The sequence below is a fragment of the Gopherus evgoodei genome, chromosome 2 (genome assembly GCF_007399415.2).
Source record: "Gopherus evgoodei ecotype Sinaloan lineage chromosome 2, rGopEvg1_v1.p, whole genome shotgun sequence".
Taxonomy (NCBI): Eukaryota; Metazoa; Chordata; order Testudines; family Testudinidae; genus Gopherus; species Gopherus evgoodei.
In genome coordinates, this window is record NC_044323.1 from 223,853,801 (window position 1) to 223,877,950 (window position 24,150).

General features: G+C 37.5%; 1 protein-coding gene across 3 annotated transcripts in view; it reads left to right on the forward strand.

Annotated features, from left to right (window-relative positions):
• Nucleotides 1–24,150, forward strand: part of SNTG1 (syntrophin gamma 1) — a 567,484-nt gene that overhangs the window by 372,416 nt on the left and 170,918 nt on the right. For all 3 annotated transcript variants that reach the window (XM_030553070.1, XM_030553068.1, XM_030553071.1), the window contains 2 exons: nucleotides 8,415–8,545; nucleotides 13,311–13,440. In XM_030553070.1, coding sequence (XP_030408930.1) covers nucleotides 8,415–8,545; nucleotides 13,311–13,440 — 261 coding nt within the window. The remainder of the gene's footprint in view (nucleotides 1–8,414; nucleotides 8,546–13,310; nucleotides 13,441–24,150) is intronic.

A 24,150-nucleotide genomic window follows, 5' to 3' on the forward strand; every position in this document is an offset into this window, starting at 1 on the left:
TACTTAAATCTTTCAAGCTTGGCGTCACTTGCAAGCATCACAGAATAATCATCATATTGGTTTATTTTTTTAAAAAGTATTTTACAGGATACTAAAACATGCAAATCAAGACTAGCATATTATCATACAGTTAGCTTGTGGGCAGGTCTTAATCTCTCCTCATACAAAAGCCGTTCCATACCCCTAATAATTTTTTTTTGCCCTTTTCTGTATCTTTTCCAATTCCAATATATCTTTTTTGAGATGGGGTAACCACATCTGCACACAATATTCAAGATGTGGGCGTGACATAGATTTATATAGAGGCAATGTGATATTTTTTGTCTTATTATCTATCCCTTTCTTAATGAGTCCCAACATTCGGTTAGCTTTTTTGACTGCCACTGCAAATTGAGTGAATGTTTTCAGACCCCAGAATTTTATATGTATAGGTGGGATTATGTTTTCCAATGTGCTTTACTTTGCATTTATCAGCATTGAATTTCATCTGCCATTTTGTTGCCCAGTCACCCAGTTTTGTGAGATCCCTTTGTAGCTCTTCGTAGTTTGCTTTGGACTTAACTATCTTGAGTTTACCCCTTTTTCCAGATCATTTATGAATATGTTGAATAAGACTTGTCCCAGTACAGACCTCTGGGGGACACCACTGTTTACCTCTTTTCATTCTGAAAACTGGTTTATTCTTACCCTTTGTTTCCTATCTTTTAATCAGTTAACAATCCATGAGAGCCCTTCCCTCTTATCCCATGACAGCATACTTTGCTTAAGAGCCTTTGGCGAGGGAACTTCTCAAACACTTTCTGAAAACCTAAGTACACTATATCCACTGGATTCCCCTTGTCCACATGCCTGTTGACCCCCTCAAAGAATTCCAGTAGATTGGTGAGGCAGGATTTCCCTTTCCAAAAACCATGCTGACTCTTCCCCCAACAAGTTATGTTCATCTATGTGTCTGACAATTCTGTTTACTATCGTTTCAACCAGTTTGCCTGGTACTTAAGTTAGGCTTACTGGCCTGTAATTGCCAGGATCACCTCTGGAGCCATTTTTAAAAATTAGCATCACATTAGCTATCCTCCAGTCATTTGGTATAGAAGCTGATTTAAATGATGGGTTGTAAACCATAGTTTGTATTAAACTAATAGCAAAAGGAGAGTGGAAAAACAAGGAAGATATGAGCACTCAGCAAAAAATGACACACTGAGAACAAGAGAGAGAAAGTGGGTGGCTTTTATTGGACCAATTTATGTTGGGGAGAAAGACAAGCTTTTGCGCTTATACAGAGCTCATCTTCAGTTCTAGGAAACATGTTCAGAGTGTCACAGCTAAATACAAGGTGGAACATTTTATTTAGCATAAGTCGTTAACACGTTTCAAGGGACCATTCAAGGTGAAGTGGCCCATTATCACCCTTCCAGTCGTAAGAGGAGAACAAAGGGCGGAGGTTGTTAGTGGATTAGAGATTGTTGTAATAAGCCATAAATCCAGTGTCTCTATTCAGTCCATAATTTTTAGTGTTTAGCAAACTTATGAATTTCAGCTCTCAGGTTCATCTTTTGAAAGTGTTGTGCGGGTTTCCTTTGAGGATGAGGAATGATAGGTCAGATATAGAGTGATCGCTTTGGAAAAAGTGTTCACCCACAGGCGATACGGCATTTTTGTCTTTTATCATTATCTTCTGTGAGTTCATTCAGAAGTGTAGTGATTGGCTGGTTTCACCCCAGGGTTATTGGGGCATTGAGTACACTGAATGAGGTATATCACATGTTGTAATAGGCATGCATAGGACCCATGGATCTTGAAAAGTGTGTTGTGTGGGTATTGATCATTGTAGCAGTGAAAATATGTATACAGATTTTTCATCTGTTTTTTTGGCAGGGTCTGATGCTGCTTTGAGTTGGTGTGTCCTGGTCTGTGAGGAGCTTGCTTTTGATGATGAGGTTGAAGAGGTTGCGGGGGTAGTTTGAAGGCCAGAAGAGGGGGTTCAAGAAAGATTTCTTTCAGGATGGGGTCCCCATTGAGTATGGGTTATCGTTGTTTAATGATACCCTGTATAGATTCCAGTTTGGTGTGATAGTGACTACTAGGGATGTGCGGTCAGAGGTTTTTATTTCCATATTAAAGCAGGTTCTCTTAGAGTATTTGGGTGGCCTGTTCAAGGATGTGATCTACTTTTTTGGTGGAGTGCCCTTGTTTGGTGAAGGCGATTTTGAGTGTGTTAAGGTGCATATCCTGGACTTTCTCCTCAGAGCCTATTCTGTGATATCTGAGTGTTTGGCTCTAGATAACACATTTCTTGGTGTAACTGGAGTGGTTGCTGGATCTCTGAAAGAAGGTGTGGTGATCCGTGGGTTCTTGTATATAGTTGTCTCTAGGGTTCCATGGTTGAAGCTGATAGTGGTGTCCAAGAAGTTGATGCTAGTATGGGAGTGATTTTAATGAACAGGTGATGGTTCTTGAAGTCATGGTGGAAAACTATATTGAGAACAAAATTAATTACAGAACTAAAGAATCTGAAGAGAAGAAATTATTTAATTGGCTGCACATCAATGCTAAGATCCTGGGTAACAAACGAGGAATTAGAATTTCTGAGCATTAATTCTGTCTAGTTGGTATTACAGAACCATGGTGGGATGATTCATACTATTGGAATATTAAAATTAATGCTGCAACCTATTTAGGAAGGATCAAATGGGCAAAAGGGGATGGGGAATATCACTCTGTAAAAATTCATAATTCAGAAGAAGCTATTTTATTTTATTTATTTATTATATTTATTTATTTATTTATTTATTTTAATGCTTCTGGATCAATATTCTAATAGGTAAGCACATGAGGAGGGTATAAGGTTTTTTTCTACAGACTACCAAATTGCACAGGGGATCAGGATGACCACTTCTTATATATCTATCTGTAATTTGTGGAGAAAAATAAAGCTTCATGATCATGAGGGACTTCAGTCTGAGTGACGTATATAGGAGATTTCATGTGACCGGTACTAAAAGATCCTTGTAATTTATAACCATTATAGATGACAATTTCCAAACTCAAAAAGTGTTACAGCCAACAGAGAAGAATTCTTTATTAGTCTGTGTCTCAACAGATAAAGAGAAACTGATCACAGAACTAAAAGATTAATGGTTGCTTAGATTCATGTGATCATGACTGGAATACATTTATAGTGTGCAAGCAATATATATAATATACTTTGTGCTTTAATAGGGCCAATTTCACAAAACTGAAAACAATTATGAGCCAAGTAATCTGAGAGGAAGAATATAATCACAAAAATTTGTATGATAATTGGGAATCATTTAAGAACACCTGAGGAGATGCCTATAAAGCCACAACCCCAAAGTCGAGAAAGAAGGCTATACGGGTTAGAGGGCAGTGCATATATAAATAAAACAGATGGAAAAATGGGGAAGTTGATAGTAATGAATATTAAGCAGAAGCTAGGAATTGTAGAAAATTGATAAGGGAAGCAAAGGGACACAAGGAAAAATCTATGACCATCAGAGTTAAGGACAATAAGAAGGAGTTTTTTAAAAAATATATTAAGAACAAAAAGAATCCTGACATTGGTGTTGGTCCGTTATTAGATGGAAATGGTAGACATCAATAATAATATAGAAAAGCAGAAATGTTCAATTAATATTTATGTTCTATATTTGGGAAAAAATAGATAATATAGTCTCATTATCACTCTTGCCATTCCACTTGTATCTCTGGAAAGTGATAAACTGCTGCTACTAAAGTTAGAAATTTTTAAATTAGCTGGTCCAGATAACTTGCAGCCAAGAGTTTTAAGAGAGATGGCCAAGAAGCTAAGTTAATGGTGATTTTCAATAAGTCTTAGAGCACTGAGGGAATTCCCAATGATTGGAAGAAAACTAATGTGCCAGTTTTTTAAAAGGGATGACCTGGATAATTGTAGGCCTGTATAGATCCCTGGTAGATAATAGAGCAGTTGATACAGGACTTGATTAATGAAGAATAAAGAAGTTTAATGTAATCAATGCAAATCAACATGGGTATATGGAAAATAGATTCTGTCAAACTGACTTACTAATAGGTCTTAAAATGTAGTTGTAAATGGGGAATAGTCAGCGAGCAGGTGTGTTCCAGTGGGGTTCCACATGGATTGTTTCTTTCCCTATGTTATTTAACATTGTTGTCAATGACCTGTAAGAAAACATAAAATCATCTTGATAAAGTTTGCAGATGACACAGAAATTGGGAAGTGGTAAATAATGGAGAGAATAGGTCATTGATTCAGAGCTATCTGAATCACTTTTTTAAGTGGGCGCAAGCAAACAATATGTGTTTTAATACAGCTACGAGTAGGAACAAAGAATGTAGGCCTTACTTACAAGATGGGGAACTCTATCCTGGGAAGCCTGGCTCTAAAAAAAAAAATGGAGGTCATGGTGAACAGTCGTTTGGACATGAGCTCCCAGTGTGACACTGTGGCTAAAATAGTGAATGTATTTCTGGGATTCATAAAGGAGGGAATCTTGAGTAGCAGTGGAGAAATTATTTTACCTCTATATGTCACAATCGTATGGCTGCCCTCAACCTTGAGATTCAGGTTACCTAGATCATACATAAATCTCTATAGAGTGGATGCACCTTTTAATTTTCCAGTGTGTGATTTCTGTGTGAGAGCTGCAGAGTGCCGAAGCTTTGAAAAGTTACCAGACTAGCTTCATTTTTATAAAAACCTTTTGATACAAAGAAATAATAATAGGGGTATACAAAAATTTTGGCTGAAAAGTATGAGTTTATATATATATTAAACAAAAAATCTCCACTAGACCCAATCCAAATAATAGTCTCGTTACCACTTTGGTAATGGATATGAAACAAAGTCAACATCTGAGGGATCAAACCCAGGCCCACTGGACTTACAATCAATGATTGAATTTTTAATGGAGTGTCCTCTGTGCTTTTGATATGCATTTATCAAGAGTCACTTTTCAAAAAATAATTGGTGTGCAAAAGTAGGATTGTATTTAATGTTATAATCCCAGATCCTCGCTGCACTAGTGCTCTATTTGGCATTAGCCAATCTTTGTGCTCCTTTAATCCCATGGCTGGCTCCTAGATAAATTAGCGAGAGCCTTAGGGTTGCTCTACATTTCTCTGACTTGTAGCTGCTGCTTAAAGACAGATTATGAAGGCTGCATATTGCAGGAATATAGTGCTATTTAAGATATTTACCTGTCCCTATGCAGAGGACTGTGAGGGAATGAGGGAATGATGGAATTGACTTGAATATCACCTGGGATTCAGACTCACTGGGAGTGCAAAAATTATCATCTGGATGCTTAAAACAGTTTTCTGGTGCATTTTCCTGGTGCCAGAATAGGAGCCAGGAGATGGTTTTCATGCAAACATTTAATTCAATTCAAGTATCATATGAGCTGTAGATTCAGAAGATATAAATATATTGTCTCAATTGAAAGACAAATATATGATGTTTCTGTGGAAAATAAACCATTTAATTATGAGTATTGCTGGTTGAGATTAATTTTCATCGCAAACTTCACTGTAACCTCTCCCAATCAGTATACACTTATTTCAAAGATACAAAGTTAAGATTACTGCCTTGTGCATATGCATTACAATATATGATCACACATAATTTCCCTAATATAATATATATTTTAAATTTCTACAACTTTAGATACAAGATACATTTCCAAATGTTTGAATGCCTTGTAGAAAGTGTCATGGAAGTCAATTATATGCAAAGTATTCAGTGAATGAATGAATGACTCCTGAGTTCTGCGTCATTTACTGTAGGTCTTAATAGGTTCACCTTTCAGGGTAAAAATACTGCATACTACATTTCATTATCTGAGTTTGTAATTACATAATATACTGTATAATATATAGGCCAAAGGAGCAGAGTCAAGGTTACTCATGCAATCTAAATATACATTTCCTGTCTTTTGAAGATTGGACCTCTGTATCTCTCATGATGGAATTTCACAGGCTTTTCCTTCTAAAGATGAAAGTTTGTCATTTGAAACTATTTGTGCAGACACCTTTGAAAAACCTTAATTTATGAAAGGGACTCGATTCACTTCTGTTAGTCAGTGGTCACCTTAGGAAATGTGTTGCAGTTCAAAACATAATTTATGAATGAGTCACCAGTAAAAAATCTTACCTATCGAATACCCAATCCAAATAATTTAGTTTCTGGATATGAAACAAAGTCAACAGCCAATGACCTAAATCTTAATGGAATGTTCTCTGAGCTTTTAGCAGGCATTGATTAGGAACCCACTTTTCAAGTATAATTGCCCCATGAAAAATATCATTTGTGTCATGGGTCTGCTGTGGTTTGATGAAAATATTTTAAATTTGGTTAAGTTTTTAAAACACAAGTTTCTGCCAGCATGGAATATGTTCAATGATAGGGGTTCTTTCAGTAATGAACTCCCTCCTTTCTATTGGCACAATACATGTGTGCACAACACATATCTCTATTTTTCAATGTGAGTTACACACGCAGAATGGGGCATTGTTGCACCACGTATTACATTCTGTGGCCCTATGCCTTGGTATGAGTTATATCTCATTCATAATTACTGGAGTGTAACTCACTAGACTAAATACAATGAAAATGTTATACTTAATAAGAGGGTATTGAAAACAATATTAAGCAGAAGTAGATTCATTACACATTATGCAATTAGTAATTAAAAGGCTGTTTTCACTGCATAAATTACTATACATAGGTATAACTTAAAGCATATTGGGTTCTTGGAAGATAGAATGGACAGTGAGTACTGATTCCATCAGTGATATGTAGTGAGTGATGTAGTGGTAACAAGTCTCCCCGCCCCCTGCCGCCTCATTCAGGCACAGGTTAAACATAGTATGTGATTATGTAATGCAATATGTCCAAGGACTGGTGATCGCTGTAGTTAATGTTGTCTGTGTATTTCCATTATAATCCCTTTTTCATTCATAACTTTCTGAAACTTTCACCAGGTCTGGGGTGAAATCCTGGCCCCTCTGAACTAAATAAGAATTTTGCCATTGACTTCATTGGGGTCTGAATTTCACACCTCTCAGCTTTAAGGGTCTGGTGGTTTTTGTTTTGTTTGTTTGTTTTCTGTAAGTAGTTCTGCCTTTTTTGTCTAAGGAGGGAGTCGGAAGTAATATATGTCTCCCATTTATAATAATATAATGAAGTTATTATTATTAATCTATTATTATTATTAGTGGTAGTAATAATATCACGGTAGCACCTAAAAATCTCAAATCAGGGGTTTATGTCCCATCATGCTAGGCGCAGCACAAACACTAATTAAAAAGACAATGCATGCCCCAAAAATATTCTTCAGCATTTTGGAAACAACTGAAGGATAGAGAGTAGAAACCTGAAATTGTGACAGTAAAATTACTGTGTTGTAAGAAAATTGCCTTGGAGTGTCCTAATAAAATGTGTTGTATTGTGTAGGTCAAGGGAGTATATACAAAATACATGTTCACATGTGCGCACATGCACACACAGACATTGCTAACTTTGAAGATATACTGTTTGCTTTATTTTAATGTCATTTTAATTATGTTCATAGGATCCTTGAAACATAGGACTGGAAGGGATCTTGAGAAGTAAACAAGTCCAGCCCCCTGCACTGAGGCACCACCGAGTATACTTAGACCGTGCCTGACATGCATTTGTCCAACCTCTTCTTTAAATCCTCCAATAATGGGGATACTGTGCATTCCTTTGGAAGCCTATTACAGAGCTTAACTGCCCTTATAATTAGAACGTTTTTTCTCTAATATCTAATGTAAATGTTCTTTGCTGCCTATTAATATAACAGGTGATACATGTGAGGCATATGGTGACCCCTTGAAGTAGAAGACATTTTATAATTTGGTACTAAAGCAATTGCAGGTTGCCAAGCATGTCAATTTCAAAATATTTATGAAATACTGTATGATAAGCCTCAACTGTGGCATTTTGAATAGCTACTTCTATATTCAACCCTTCAAAATATTGTCCTCTACCTTTGAATTTTGAACACCTTCCTTGGCTATTCATTGCAATAACATGATTCAGTAACATTTGATTCTGTTTGTTTTCCCCAGTCTTGTAATACTTGTAATATTCATTTCCATAGTTTACAATATAGAGTGTTGGTTGAGGGGGTGGCAGTTGTTGCAGTTCCTCCAACCATACTTGTTTCAGGGGGGTTTTTTTGCAATCAAAAGTGAAAAAAAACATGGAATTTCTTCACAGTGTATAAAACTTGATCAAATAGAATTTTCAGGAAAGATTTTATCACATAAAACAAGGCACCAAATACTTGAAGGAAAAATGTCTCTCTCTCTATGGCAGATTATTATGATAAAGGCCAAAAATCAGAAGTGTTTAAAATTTCTTCCAGGATACACTATCATGTTCCTCATGGCCAACATCACCAGGGCTTAGGTGGGAGAAGAGATGGTGTGATCTCCGATTAATCCCGCTCCTTCATTCCCGTTTTTCCCAGTACCTCCCAGGATCAGATTTGTGCAGGTAAATAAGTATGTATGCTTGAAATTTGTCTTTCCTGTGGATAGATATAATCTTAATGGTAACTTAGTAAATCAGTACTTCAGTTGAAAGGATAAATATATATTTCCCTATACTCATGGGCCATAGAGCTACTTGATTGTTCAGTCCTCTGACTACTTGTCACAGTTTAGTTTAATAATGATTCCATTGTTGATCATGGCTCTCAAGCCAATTTTAATAGAAATTAGCAAGGAAGTTGAAAATTAATAATCATACTTTGAATTTAAAGGGCTGTAGTATAACTGGATGCCATGCTCACCTATTTGTGTTTTAGATATATAGTAATCTCTCTTTACCATGCATGGGCCACAAGCACCAAAATCCCTTTTTCCACTTGTACAAATGATGTGGTAAAGATAGACTGGGCAGTCTAGGGAAGTGGAAGATTTTCTTCCACTTTGTCAGGCCAAATGGATACAGGAGAGTGTTCCTATTGGAAACCAGGAAGTGGGCGGGCAGAGCCAGCCCACTGCTAAAGTATTCCTGACCAGAAGTGAGCAAATAATTATTTTTTTGGTTCATTGGCTAAACCAAAAATCTTGGGGGGAAAAAAGTTGTTTTGGGTCAAACAAAATATTTTCCTTTGTTTTGAGGTGGTTTGCTTTATTTATTTATTTATTTTAAATGAAAAATCATTTCAAAATGAAAAATTGAAATGTGTTGTTTTAAAATGTCAAAATGTTTTGACTTAGAATTTTTTCCCCATTTTTTTTTTGGCTGAAACAATTTGCCAAATTTGAAGTGAATTCGCCAACAGTTTCAGTTGACCCAACTCTTTGATTTCACCTCCTCTATTCCAGACATCAGCTTCATTTACTGTTCTTTTACTTGGTGTGGATGAGGACTACATCATACCCTGATTACTCATTACTAAGTAATGATGGATGTTGAGAGAGAGAGAGCATTTTAAAAATGGGAATAAAATGAGGACAGGAAACTTCTCTGGGGAAATGGAAGGCATGTCATTACTTTTGTCAAATTTGAACACTATTTTGCTGTAAACTCAACTAAGCAATTGACTTCAGTGAGGACTACACACATGGTTAAGGTTAAGCATGCATGTAACTAGTTGTTGGCCTTAAAGTTTAATTTTGAACACTGACAAAATACAATTATATTCTATTCTTTTGGTTCTAATTTCAAATGCTTAACATGCATAGACTTACAGAGTTCATACTTAGGTACTTCAGTTTCTTTTAAGAAAGTAACTGTACATCAGAGATTTAAATCCAGTCCATGATTTCCAGAAAATAACTTTGAGTATGTCTAGGTCAAGCTAAAAGGATATTTTGTGTTTTCGTCCTAGAATAATCGCAGTCTCCTTGTATCCTCCTATATCAACTATGTAACATGAACAATTAACCAATACAACTTACATGGAAGAAAGCTGAGTTGGCAATGAGAAAAAATTATGTTTTGGTGGACAGGTTTAAAAAAAACTTTTAGTTGTGTTGGGTAAGGCAGATTCTTGCCCTTCTGATTAGTGAAAATTACTCTGGAATACAGCAGTGTCTCAAAAGATCTTGTTATCAGAGGAGTGCAGATTCCTAATGATGACTGAAAACACTGAAGCTATTGAAAGCAATATTAATGAGAGGATACTGAAAACAGTATTAAATAAAAATAGATTCATTACACATTATGTAATTAGTAATTAAAAGCCTGTTTTCACTAAACAAATTGTGCTGCATGATGCCTTTTTATGTCTCAATTAGTTTATTGTTTGTGTTTTGAAAACAAGCAATGATACATAAGTATTAACTAATTATCATTATTGTATACATTACCATAATCCTCATTACTTATCTACTTCTAATTTACCACTTTATGCACAGTATTAGAGAGGAACCTTCTGTGTAATTTGAAGGTTAATTCAGGATAGTGTTCAAAAAGACTTTGACATGCTTTCAATTGTTTTTTATACCACCTTAAAATATGTTACTGTACAGAAATATTCACTTTCATACACATGCTCACATTTATGATTACCCAAATTATTGCACACATCCTTGATAACATGGATTAAAGTATAAGCTAATAAAACAGCAATATTTGCAACATACTAACACTTTAACCTGAAAATAAAGCTGCATGCTGCCAGACTTTCGCCTTTTGGCTTATTGATTTAAAACCTTCCACGAATTTCATGCTGCAGAAGCCCAGGAACCTGAATTCTACTCAGGCAACTAATTCAGCAAGAAATCAACTGGCAGACAGAACCAGTGTTCTTAAATATAATAGAATAGAAAAATGTGGTGCAAACCAAAGAGTATTTCAAATCTGATTTTTTCTTCTATATATCACAAACCATGAGATTGACTTATTTGTGTTTATGTGGTCATGTATATGAACATCAAAGGGGTTCAAACTTTTCACTGGGGTTAAAGAAGAGATTCTGTATCATCTCAAAATGCCCAGGCCTGGAGGAGAGTCCTTTATTTGATGCTCATTAAGCTTCAGTCAGTAGAAGGGCTTGGGTTGTTTGTTTGTTTGTTTGTTTTTGCTTAGGAAAAGCTGCATTTACTTCCTGATGATAAGAAAGGGGTCAGAACTGGCTTCCCTGAAACCAAGTGACCAACCATTTTGTGTGTGTGTGTGTGTGTGTGTGTGTGTGTGTGTGTGTGTGTGTGTGTGTGTGTGTGTGTGTGTGTGTGTGTGTGTGTGTGTGTGTCCCAATAGCCTGTTGAAAAGGGACTTTTTTTCCTTGTCAAGAAGGAATTTCTGATTATTTTTTCCATGCCTAAAAGAGAACCAGAAGTTCTCTTTGACTCTTCCAGATGAAAAATCCTTGCTAAGAAGGGACTCAATTATCTGCTTGCCAGGAGTCCTGAAAAAAACATTATTTGCCCAAAACAGAGAATCAGTCTGTTTTTCTGAACATGGTCTCTGTTGAGTTTGTGTGAAGTAAGGACCCGACTTTCAGTCAGAAGGGCTTTTTAAAGGGAAAACAGATGTGTCTTTGACCAGAACAGTCCAACCATGGGAAGGGGGCTCAGGCTGGAGAAAAGGTCTCATATACACTCCCATGGATGCACAGGGGCCAGTAGTTTACCTGAGCCCCACCAGCTAGTCCACCAGTTCAGGTGATGCCTAATCCCCACCTCCCAGCCACCCACCTTTTCCAACCTAAATGGAGGAGGAGAGAACCTTCAAGGAACTGCTATCCATTTTTTCCCCCGGATGGTTCAGAAAGACTCCATGCCTTTGAGGTTATGATGGGGGCATTTAAAGGGAAAACAGGCATGTCTTTGACTGACGCTGCTCTTAAATGTAGATGAAGGCAACAGTCACCCCAAATATGGTGGTTACTAACCCACTAAAACAGAGAACCCCAGTGTGGTAGATATACAGAAGCTGCACATTCCACAGTTTTAAGAAATAGAAAGAATCTTCAGAAAATCTTTTGTGATGTCAGCAACTGATTTCATTAAGTGAGACCCAATCCTCCTCTTAAAGATGACTGATTGTGGATGAACTATTCTCACAGTACCTGAATGACACATGCCTAATTTTGAACTATGAATTTAGTGCTGAAGGATGGAGTTGTCACAGAATGCCAAGTGTGGAATGCCATATTCTTGTTCTGGGAGGTGGAATCAGGCTCAGCTTTGGTGGCTCTTAAGCCAGAGACCCACGAGCCTCCTATAGGCTCTTTACTGAAGAAATTAAGTCCCTTAGTAATTAGTATACAAAATTTTTCTCTTGCTTTGCAATTGCCTGGCATTCAGCTGCAGTAAATCAATCTGTAATGCATGACAACTCATTATATAACTGCTTAGATTGGGCTACTTGTATGGCTTCCACTTATGTCAATGGGTAAATCATAAACTTCCGTTTATTCTCAAATATTGCAGAAAGGTAATATGAAAAAAATCATTGTGGATCAATTTTGAATTCTCCAATCCTTTCGTAAGTAGTTTAGAAAAGGATCATTTTTAAAAATAAACTCTATCACCTATAGGAACCAGCATAGAACAATTAGACACTAAGCTAACTTCATTTAAAGAATGATTTTAAAATCGAAGCTTTTAGGTATTAAATGTTTACTATATGACATTTCATGAAACCTTGTTTTTAGTGTTTGATAATTAATTTCTTGCATTTGTACTTTTTTGCTTCATATACTAGTTTTTAAACTTCCAAATAATCCCAGATAAAAGTTGTATAGCTATTGAATTGCTTTTAAAATGCACCCAATATTCTTATTTATTTACCTTCTGAAGCCATTCGGGTAGGTGTTTGGAGGAGACTCTATGAACTGGAATTCTGAGAGAAAAACATTGTTCTATAACTGATGTTATAGAGGCATCATAAATTTCCCAGAACTGAGTAATCATTCAGTCTAAGGGCCAACACTTTCAAACCTGAGTGTCTAAAGTTAGGCTCCTAAATCCATATTAAGAATTTAAATCAACTGCCTAAATACAGATTTAGGAACTTAACTTTAAATAGTCAGGTTTGAAAATGTTTTCAAAGATTTTCATGCAACTATTCTTATCTTTGTAGCTTTGCCATCTATAGAACTTAAATATCATCTCAATTGACCTGTTGTTACATTCATTTTAATTAAAGTCAGATATATACAAATTGAGATAACAAATAAGATAAGAGTTCAGTAGCTGACTATTGTGGTTGAAAGAAAAGCTTTTCTACATGTGGTGTTAAGATGATTTGTTAGAACAGATGACTTTTTCTTCTGATCTGATCTGTTTTGACATGTCTATAGGCAAAATGCATTCCAAGTAATTGCTGTGGATGGAGTTTGCAGTGGAATAATTCAGTCTGTCTCTGCTGAAGACTGTATGGACTGGCTACAAGCAATAGCAACTAACATTTCCAACCTCACAAAGCACAATGTAAGTATAGATCAAAGTGGTTCAGTGGATTTCCAAGTCATATTTGATCATAGCTATTGTAAAATGTCTTATAGGTTTAAGCATAGAATTTTCTGTTCGTAAACAATGCTTGAGATTTCCTCAGGGAAGTCAACTCAGTCTATCATAAAATCAGACTTTTTGAAAACTCTTTGAAAGGGAAATCATTTTCTCCCCAGCTATACAGTCCACTTCATCACTATCAGGATTATTTGCTTCTTAGTAGTACTTACCAGATTAAGAGATACAGATCTTGAAATTTAGGAAGGTCAGATGAGTTCTTTATGCATGTCTGAAAGTAAAAAGTAAATGTTATTTTTATATATTTTAAAAAACGGAAATATGTTTTTCCTTGTAAGTCCATTAGAGCAGGGATCATATCTACCTGTGTGTTTGCACATCATCCTAACACACAGGCATCCTGATCCGGGCCTCTGGATGCTTCCATCGTATCAACATGTAAAATTAATAATGCATTTGTGCTTCATGCTCTTTACTTTATGCATGGTTTAATCTTATGTGAGAGATGTTTCATATTATAGTGAGGATACATGTAATGCAAAAGCTTTTTCAAACTACTTTATTGATAAAATGGCAGGGTATTTGGTAGATTAGATACCATTTGTGTATCAACTTCTGCACAGTATGTTTTTCTTTACTAAAGGGGGGAAAATATGCATGGGGATAAACTTATCTGTGGTATAAGCCATTTAACTCACACCAATGAACAATTCAGCCCATTAGGTTTTAATTTAGGTCCCATAAGATTTCCTTCAATCTGAATTACCTTCCCCTACCTGCTTCAAAATTTGTTTTTATTTCAAATGCTGGGAACATATTGAAGGTGATTTATATTCTAGTTTCAAAACTGTGTTCCATCTGGCAGCAATATGTAAAAGTCAGTGCATTGGAAAAAACATGATAGACATGAATTCATCCACCATCTGTAAGCTTCCATGCGATACAAGCCAAATTTCCTGGCTATTTATTCATCCCTATAATGTTGTTGCTGCATAGAACTGCCAGTCTCACCAGGATCATGACAAATGAGGATGCTCTTTCTTTCAATTACCAACTTTAGATCATACTATAAACTATTTTTGCTATTTAAAATAGAGAATTTGTTTTCTCATAATAATGCATTGTTGCACAGAACCATCTGGCATCGCTTTAAGTGGCTCCGATTATGCTGTAATCACAGCTGCCTAGAGTAACTTCATTTTGCTAAAACATTGTAGTTACATGGCAAGTCTCATTTCAATATTTTAAAATGAGCACAGTGTATAATTCCCCAGTAGATTCCATAAAACACTAGGAACAAATGTAGGCAACACTATACAGTAAGAGGCAAATGGATAATTATTACTTTATTGTGCAAATCTTAGGTTGTTTTATCACCAGGGCTCACAATAGAATGGCTTTGATTGAGGGTCTGCCATGGTTTATAATCCCTCTGCATAATAATTGTCCATATGGATGTCTTGAAGTCCAGTCTGCCCATGGCCATGCTGAACTCATGGGAAGTGATAAGGACCCTGTTATTTATAATGTAGTCATACTGTTCTTTAAAAATATCAATTGCCAGTAAGAATTACAGTTGACAGCATATAATGATGAATGAACGTAAGACCATTTGGAGACACAGATATGAGGAAAATAACTGCATTGCTCTGCACAATGATCAGATGAGATTAGAGGTGCTTCTGATTCATGTCCGTACAGAATGTTTATTGTCATTCACATACTGTTGCTGTTAAAAATGTTGTTGCCTGAGAAAGATAAGACATTTAGTCGAGGTCACAACTGATTCTACTTTAACTTGACATGCTGGGCCACAAATGACAAAAAGGTTACAGGCCTTCCTATAAACAAGAAGACAAACAAACACATATCTACTCTGCTGATCTTTTGGTTTGAATTACATCCGTACTTACTCCTAGTGGTAATGTCAATGTATTTACTCTGAAATTGTTCAGAAAATGCAGGGCTGTATGCACCCCTTTACTTTGAGACACAGCAGTGAGCAAATTTAAGTAATAAGGGTCAGAAAAGCCTCAAGAACTCCTGACAACCTCTTCCATAGTCACTGTGCATGGCTGAAGCTCTGTTGGTTAGTGTTTGGGTACAGGTAAGAAACAGTGGGTTGGTGTAGCATGCTGCAGAATAATGGTCCGGCAGAAGTTTTCTCAGCCAGTAGCACTCAGCTGGAGAACTTTTAATTTATGACCCACAAAATGGCAGATAAATCATTTGCCAAGTCAAATCCCATAAACCTTTGCACGGGGGAGGGGAGGGCTTTCCCCTCTCCTCCCTGCTTGCACAATGTTTAGTGTGGAGATGTCAGAAGTAGTGATCTATGGGGCTCCAAAACCTCCAAAAGAAGCCCTAATGGTCTCTTCTAACTGAGACATGTGTGGGTCGGGAGGAGGGTGGGAAGATGACAGAGCTGCTGCCAGTTTGGATGCTGGGCAGGAGGGTGAATGTAAAGGGGGAGGTAGTAGGAACTTAAGGAACAAGCAAGCTGATCCTTCCTTCTTTTACCCAGGTTCCCAGTGGGACTTTCCGACAAGGAGATTTTGCTGTTCTCAGCCAGTGGGGTGTGAGCCACAGGCCTCCTCAGGACTAGAGCTGAGCAAGCAATTGATATTTTCATTTAGCAGAAGAACCAAAAAAATCCCACCAAAAACAGTTGTTGAACAAAAGCTGATTTTTTTTTTCTTTCAGAAAAAAATCATTGGGGATTGAATGACATGTTTTGTATGTCATTTTGATTGTTTTTAAAAATTGAAACTGTTTCTGTATTTTTGAAATTGTTTTCCTAATTTTTTTTTTATTCAGCTGAAACTATCTGCCTAATTTGACTGAAATTTGTGAATAGCTTTAGTTGCCCTGGAACTGGATTTTTTGTCAAATTTCCCATTTGGCTGAAAAATTTCACCCAACTATACTCCTGAGCTGGTTCTTGGTTGCCCTGCACTGTTTGAGTAGTTCTCCTCAACGAAATGTTAACTTCTGCTCATTTACTTCTGCTGAATATCTACTCCTGTGGAGGGGAAGCTGTGTTGTTGTATGAAGGTGGCAGCAAGTAGCACCATGGCTTTCAAGGGAACTGTGCTGCAAGGAGCCTAGGGAGTGACTCAGGGGTCATGTTCTTTATTAGGACCTTTTGTGTCCATCACTTGCCAGGGCCTCAATCATCAATATAGTATATTCTTGAGGAATTCAATCATTTCAAAATTTTGAATGACTTCAGTGGGGACAGAATTTCAACAGAGATCGTTATCAAGCTCATCTCAGTTCAAAATAATTCTGTGGCACAATGAACTTTGAGTGCTGCAAACATGAAAAAAGGACAGAAGCTTTAAATCTTTGTTATAGGTAAATACAGCACATCAGGTATCTGTCTAGAATAGGGCTGAATAGTATGTTGGAGGTGGAGTGGGGGGGTTATCCTCTGTGTCCATTTGTCACTCTTGTCCATTGCTCTTTCTGTGGAATATTTCTACATAGTGTGATAGTATCTCTGCCTTGTCTTGCCTTTCCCCTTTCATCATTTCCTTGAAACTCTTCAACAATGTAATAGTTTTGCTTATGAGTGTTACCTTGGAGCTAATACTTTATGATTAAATATTTTGTCAAACATTAACTCCAGAAAGACAGCTAAACCTGGTTACTGTCACCCAGGAGGTGAAGTGGTGACAAAAAGTAATTGTAAATGTAGCACAGAAATGCGTATCAGATCTTGTGAAATTTACTACAGTATCTCAGTTTATTCAATGTGTGGAAACAGTGATATTACACACTTTCCAGGTCAATCTTACAAGATGTCACATACCTGTGAAATTACTTCCTTCCTGCAGAGGAAGAATGGCCTTGTGGTTAAGGCACTGGACTAGGATTCAGAAGATCTTGAGTGAACTTTTCCAAGTTGTTTGCCTGTGTTTAAAATTCTATTGAAGTCAATGGGACTTAAGCATATTCTTAAAGTTAAAAACAAGTTTAAGTACTTTCCTGACTCAGCGACCTTATCTCTTTGCCTCCATTCTTCTTTTGTAAATTGGATATAGTTAGGGTAGCCAACCCTCCAGGATTGTCTTGGAGTCTCCAGGAAATAAAGAGTACTCTTTAATTAAAGATTGTTATGGGATGAAACCTGCTGGACAATATTCAACCACACTTGGCAACCCTAGGTATAATAATACTTTCCTGCCTCCCAGATGTATCTGACTCAGGCAGAGCAGGGACTTGAACTTGGTTCTCCCACAGCCTAGCTGAACATCCTAACCAATAGGTTATTGGCTATTCTGTGGGTCTTTCTCCTACCTCTGGCCTCTTCTGCTTCCCCTCTTTCCCCCCGTGAAATCCATCTTGGACCTGGGAAACTCCTGACAAAAATTTTGTCAGTAAACAGATATATTTCCACAAAACATTTTGGTTTCAATGGAAAACATGCTTTCTAGAAAAGTTTTCAACCAGTTCTAGTTGACAGCCAGTTAGCTAAAGCTAAAGATGAGTGTGGCCAGTCCGGAAAAGGGGGAAATATTATGTACTGAATGGTCATGAACTTGTTATCTGGCGTTTTCTACCAAGACAAAAAGTCTGCTCACTTGCTGTAAAGCAGGCTCTATTTAGTTTAAAGTGTGTCCAGCTGCCCCTCAAACAACATACATACTTGTGACTATAAAGACCTTGTGACCTCTTTCCCATCACCCTGTCTGTAATGGGAAGAAGATCATGAAGGCCCTGTCTCCCATACCGTTTACCCATTCCTGTTATGATCCTTCTGGAAACATTTACCTCATCTGAGAGCTCAAAACTGAACACACTTACAGTACAAAGATTGGATGTACATTTTTGTTTTCATAGTTTTCTTGAAACACGTTGACCTGACTGAAAATTTTCATGCATGCAAAACACTCAATTATTTTAGTCAGCTCCTCCTCCTCCTGTTCGTCCACTCCTTGTAAACGCTAGGTTATGACCAACTTACCATTTGAAGAGTTGTGTTTCTGTGTCATTGATGTGTTCCTATGGTTTGCTTTCACTTTATGTATTCACTTGCATTTTCAGTAATTTGCTTTACTTCTTACTTCACTAACTTGCTGGTTGCACCTTACTGACTATGGTGTAATTTACACCATTTTGGATGTAGTTCTGACTGGGTTGATCCAGATTTACATTATGTGCAGCCTCAGAGCAAAGGCATGAAGTTCAAAGATTTCTTGATAATGCTACAGTATGTTTTACCAGCTTACCCAGAAGCCCTTTAATTTGGACAAATATTACTACCAAGTGGGAAGTGTGTGCTCTCTCAGAATGGTGGCTTGTAGGCGGGAGGGGGGATAGCTTCAGAAAATGAAATGTAAGTGGCTATGCTTTTGCATCCATAACACTGTAAACTAGCTTTAACATTGTCTAGAATTAATGCAAATCTGCAGTAGGTTATCTGCTTTCGTGAGCACTGCAGTTGTTACGATGTGTTCTAATCATAGGGACAGTGCAAGATGAGAGGTCTTGGATTTGGAATGGAAGCTTTGATTTAGTCACCCTAGGCATTCAGGCAGCTCACGAAGCACCATTTTTACCTGAGTTGTTAGATAACATGCTTTTCATTTGCCCCTAAATGTTCAAATAATTTTTTTCAGAATGTCCATTTTTATTATGAACTAAAAGGAAAGAAACACTCTACAATAATGTTACTTATTAGCACTATAATAGCTGGGAGACTATCAGTGTCACTTGATGTAAAATATTGTCATTTATGCTACCATAAATAAGTACAACCCCAAACCACAAGCTGTATGAGAGCAAAACACGTCTTTAGAGAGGATAAACTGTGAAAAGGCTTGAATTTTATTAAATACTTCTTCAAACAGAAGAGTTATAATTTACCTCTAGAATGTTGTAAGCTTTTAAAAAAATGCATTCCATTGCCAAACCAGCTGCATTACACAGATGCAGAGGGAATACCTTTTTGTTTGTTTGTTTTGTGAGTGTTATTTCAATGATACTGGCTCAGAGGCAGGAATAGCTACTCCTTTGCTAGGGTGTAGTCAAAGTATAAATGGTAGTATTATGTGTACATTTTGCTGAAAAGAAAAATGCCAGAATAGTTTTCCTTTGGCCCCTATGTGGGATTTAAAGTATAGCTTTAAGGCCATTTTCCCTCAATTGTCTAAGTTGAATTAAAGTTTGTCTGCAGTTACTGATAGTCCAAATGCATATTCTGATTGGTTGCTAAAGCCTTTTCCATAATGCTCTTCCCACACAGCAACCCCCCGGGGAGTAAAGCTGGGGACTTATCTCTGAAAAACAAAACCGTAATCTCTAAACTCATTATATGAAATACTAAAGGGAGATTTAGCGGGGAGAGGGACAAAAATATTAGTACCAGCCTGGGAGGGAATGAGGAAAGGCAGATGAGATTTTACAGAGAGGGAGTGAATAGAGGGGAACAGTGATAATTTTAAATTGCTCTTTCCTGCCAAATTGTCAAATTTACCTTTTAACAGCAGAGTGGAGACTTCTAGACACTCACCCCAGTTTCAGTTGTAACTGTTTGATACTCCAAATTGAGTTTCTTGTAATAGAAAGTGTTAAAAGTGACTGAATCAGTAACTGCTGTTGATATAGCATCCAGGCTTCTAGGACCAGATGAGGAGAGAATAACAAAAATGCTTAATTGTTATGTAGCACTCTTCATCTGTAGGTCTGAAGTCAAATCAAATTATAGCTATTTTTTTCAGGTATGGAAACTGAGTACACAGAAGTTAAATGACTTTTAGTTCCTCTTTTCTCTTATTCCTCTAGGGAATATATTTCCTAGTGATAGATACATTGGAAGTCTCATGCTCCTCTGCACTAACAATTTTAGGGAAAAAAGATTTTTTTAAAGGATAAATTAATGATACATGTAGCAAGAAGCCACATCAGGGTATGAATCGTTAGTAGGCTATCATTACAGTTCTTGGGGTTGAAAGTACTCTTTGTTTGGTCATCTACTACACAAGGGCTAAGATACCCACCATCAGTCTAGAAATCCAGGGGCTGTGGTGGCTTATTATTATTGTCAGATGGGCACAATGGGCAGATTCTCAGCTGGTGCATATCAACATAATTCTACTTCACAGGAGTTAGACCAATTTACAACAGCTGGATATTTGCCCAGTCACTAAAACTAATTATACACAATACAGAGCTGGAAGTGATAAATAGCATTTTATCTATAAAGGGTCCAATCTATACAGAGCAATTGAATAATTGTTCATGTCAGCATGTCCTACTAATATTTTCAGTTTTACCAAAGTATCCTACAATGGGACGGATAAGCCCCACACTGGCAATGAGAAGGTTAAGAAGAGCCTGTGGAGCCAGTTGGCTCTGTCCCACAACACCTGCAGCAAATGTCAGGCATGGAGAGGGGGTTAAAAGGAGTGGACTACCCCAGTTCAGGGCTCTCACCAGGAAGGAGAGCAGAGCTCTGCTTCTCTTGATGGGAGAGAAGCCTGGTTGTAGGTTAAATGCTGAGCCAGCTTGCTAGCCAGAGGAGCCACTGCTAGAAAGGAGAGCCAGAACCAGAGGGATCAACAGGAGCATGGACTGTTTGGAAACAAGCCCTGAAGAGACCAAGGCACATTTCAGTCCTACCTCTTCTGGGGTGTTAAGGTCCACAAAAAATCAGGAACAAAAAACCACCACAACACAAAAATGGGTCAGCCAATAAACCTTGGGACGAATCCTGATGAGCCATAAAGGGATGCCATAGAGGCAACCTCATCACATTTCCTTCGTCATCACTGTCATGCCAACACAAACTCAATGGGACTACTCACCATGTGTGTTTGTGAGGTTGGGTTTTAGAATTTTGCAATTTATTATGACTACACTTAGCTATGTGAGAACTGTTATACCCAACTAACTCTGTTATTATAGCTAGGATAAATATAATCTGAGACATTATGGGCCATTCTTCAGCGGGCTGCATAGCTCCATTGGCTTCAGTAGGGTTACACTGACTTACTCCAGATGAGGGCTTGGTCCTGTGTAACAAATACAGGTGTGCATGGTGATGAATTTGTATCTAAACCTAAAATATGGTGTGTATATATAGCATTTCTGAGATTGTGAAGACAATTTTAGCACACTCCCACATTCAGGAGACCTGCAATTGTAAGCCATTAAGACTAACAGATCTAACTGTCAAACAATGGAACAATTACAGGGGCATTTTCCTAGATGGCCTGACTAGGAGAAAGCAACAAAAGGCAAATGGAAGACTTCATGCCTAGGCCCTGTAACAAACACCACTGAGCGATATGGCAGTTGGGCTCAAGAAAGGATGGTAGGGCTTCGAGAAAAGAGATTTTTTCCCTGGGGTTGGATAGGCTGGAGGTGAGGGGAGAGACTATGTGGAAGGAAAGCTGACACCAGGCTGGGTCTCAAGAGTTCCTAGGCTTCCTAAAAGAAACCAAGCTGTGTCTGTTCCTTTCCTGTAACTTGAGAGGTTTAGACTAAACTAAATATAGATATAGGTTGTTATGCAGTCATTCTTTGTAATGCTTTGTTCCATTTGCTGTTAAACATACATTACTTTAAGAAGGCTGCTAATATCTAGATGATCACAAAGTTCTGAAGGGAAGAAACAGATGTTCAGTCAGACCTACTCAGTAATAAGCAATTGGCATAGATGTGGTTTTATACCCATTGTGTAATAGAATAGAACTGCAAAATTCCATCCCAAAACAGGCAAGAACATAAGAAAAGGAGAATGGCCATACTGGGTACAACCAGTGGTTCATTTAGCCCAGTATCCTGTCTTCTGACAATGGCTAGTGACAGATGCTTCAAAGAGGATGAACAGGTCAAGGCAATTTATTGAGTGATCCTTCCCCTGTCACCTAGTCCCAGTTTCTGGCAATCAGAGATTTAGGAACGCCCAGAGCATGAGGTTGTGTCTCTGACCATCGTGGTTAATAGCTACTGATTGACCTATACTCCCTGAATTCATCTAATTCTTTTTTAACTCAGTTATACTTTTGACCTTCACAATATGCCCTGGCAATGGGTTCCATAGGTTGACTATGTGTTGTATGAAGAAATGCTTCCATTTGTTTCTTTTAAAATCTGTGGACTATTAATTTAATTGGGTGACCCCTTGTTCTTGTATTATGTGAAGGGGTAAATAATAGTTTCCTTTCACTTTCTCTACATCATTCATGATTTTATAGACCTCTGTCATACCTCCTGTCCTTCTTAGTCATCTCTTTTCTAAGCTGAACAGTCCCAGTCTTTTTAATCTCGCCTCATAGAAGCTGTTTATAGAATCATACAAAATTAGGACTGGAAGGGATCTCAGAAGGTTATCTAGTCCAATTCCCTGCTCTAAGCAGGACCAACACCAACTAAATCATACCAGCCAGGGCTTTGTCAAGCCCGGCCTTAAAAACCTCTAAGGATGGAGATTCCATCACCTCCCTAGGTAACCCATTCCACTGCTTCACCACCCTCCTAGTGAAATAGCTTTTCCTAATATACAGCCTAAACTGCTTACTTTGCTTAGGCATCTTTGCTTAGGGATCTTGTCAAAGGCCTTCTGAAAGTTCAAGTGCACCATAGCCAGTGAATCACCCTTGTCCACATGCTTGTACACAGTCTTAAAGAATTATAATAGACTAGTGAGGCATGATCTCCCTTTACAAAAGCCATGCTGACTCTTCCACAACATATCATGTCTATCTATGTGTCTGATAATTCTATTCTTTACTATAGTTTGAACCATTTTGGCTGGTACTGAAGTTAGGTTTACTGGTCTGCAGTTGCCATGGTCATCTCTGGAGCATTTTTTAAAAATCTGTTACATTAGCTATCCTCCAGTTATCTGGTACAGAGGCTGATTTAAACAATAAGTTACGTACCAAAGTTAGTAGTTCTGCAGTTTAAGATTTGAGTACCATCAGAACTCCTGGGAGAATACTATCTGCTCTTGGTGACATATTACTGTTTAATTTATCAATTTATTCTGAAACCTTCTCTATTGGCACCTCAGTCTGGCGCAGTCTTCAGATTTGTCACCTAAAATGAATTGCTCAGGTATGAGAATCTCCCTCACATCCTCTTCAGTAAAAACCAATGCAAAGAATCGATTTAGCTTCTCTGCAAGAGTCTTGTCTTTCTTGAGTGCTTTTTTAGTACCTTGATCATCCAGTGGCCCCACTGATTGGTTGACAGGCTCCCTGTTTCTGATATCCTAAAAAAAGCCTTGCTGTTAATTTTTGTGCTAGTTGCTCTTCACATTATTTTTTTGCCTTTTTATACTCCCCTACCAGCATGACCTACTCCAGGGTCGACAGCCTTTCAGAAGTGGTGTGCCAAGTTTTCATTTATTCACTCTAATTTAAGGTTTCGTGTGCCAATAATACATTTTAACATTTTTAGAAGGTCTCTTTCTATAAATCTACACTATATAACTAAACCATTGTTGTATATAAAGTAAAGGTTTTTTAAAATGTTTAAGAAGCTTCATTTAAAATTAAATTAAAATGCAGAGCCCCCTGGATCTCTGGCCAGGACCCGGGCAGCGTTAGTGCCACTGAAAATCAGCTCGCGGGCCACCTTTGGCACATGTGCCATAGGTTGCCTACCCCAACCTACTTTGTCATTTCTATATATTTGGTACTCTGGTATTACCATGTT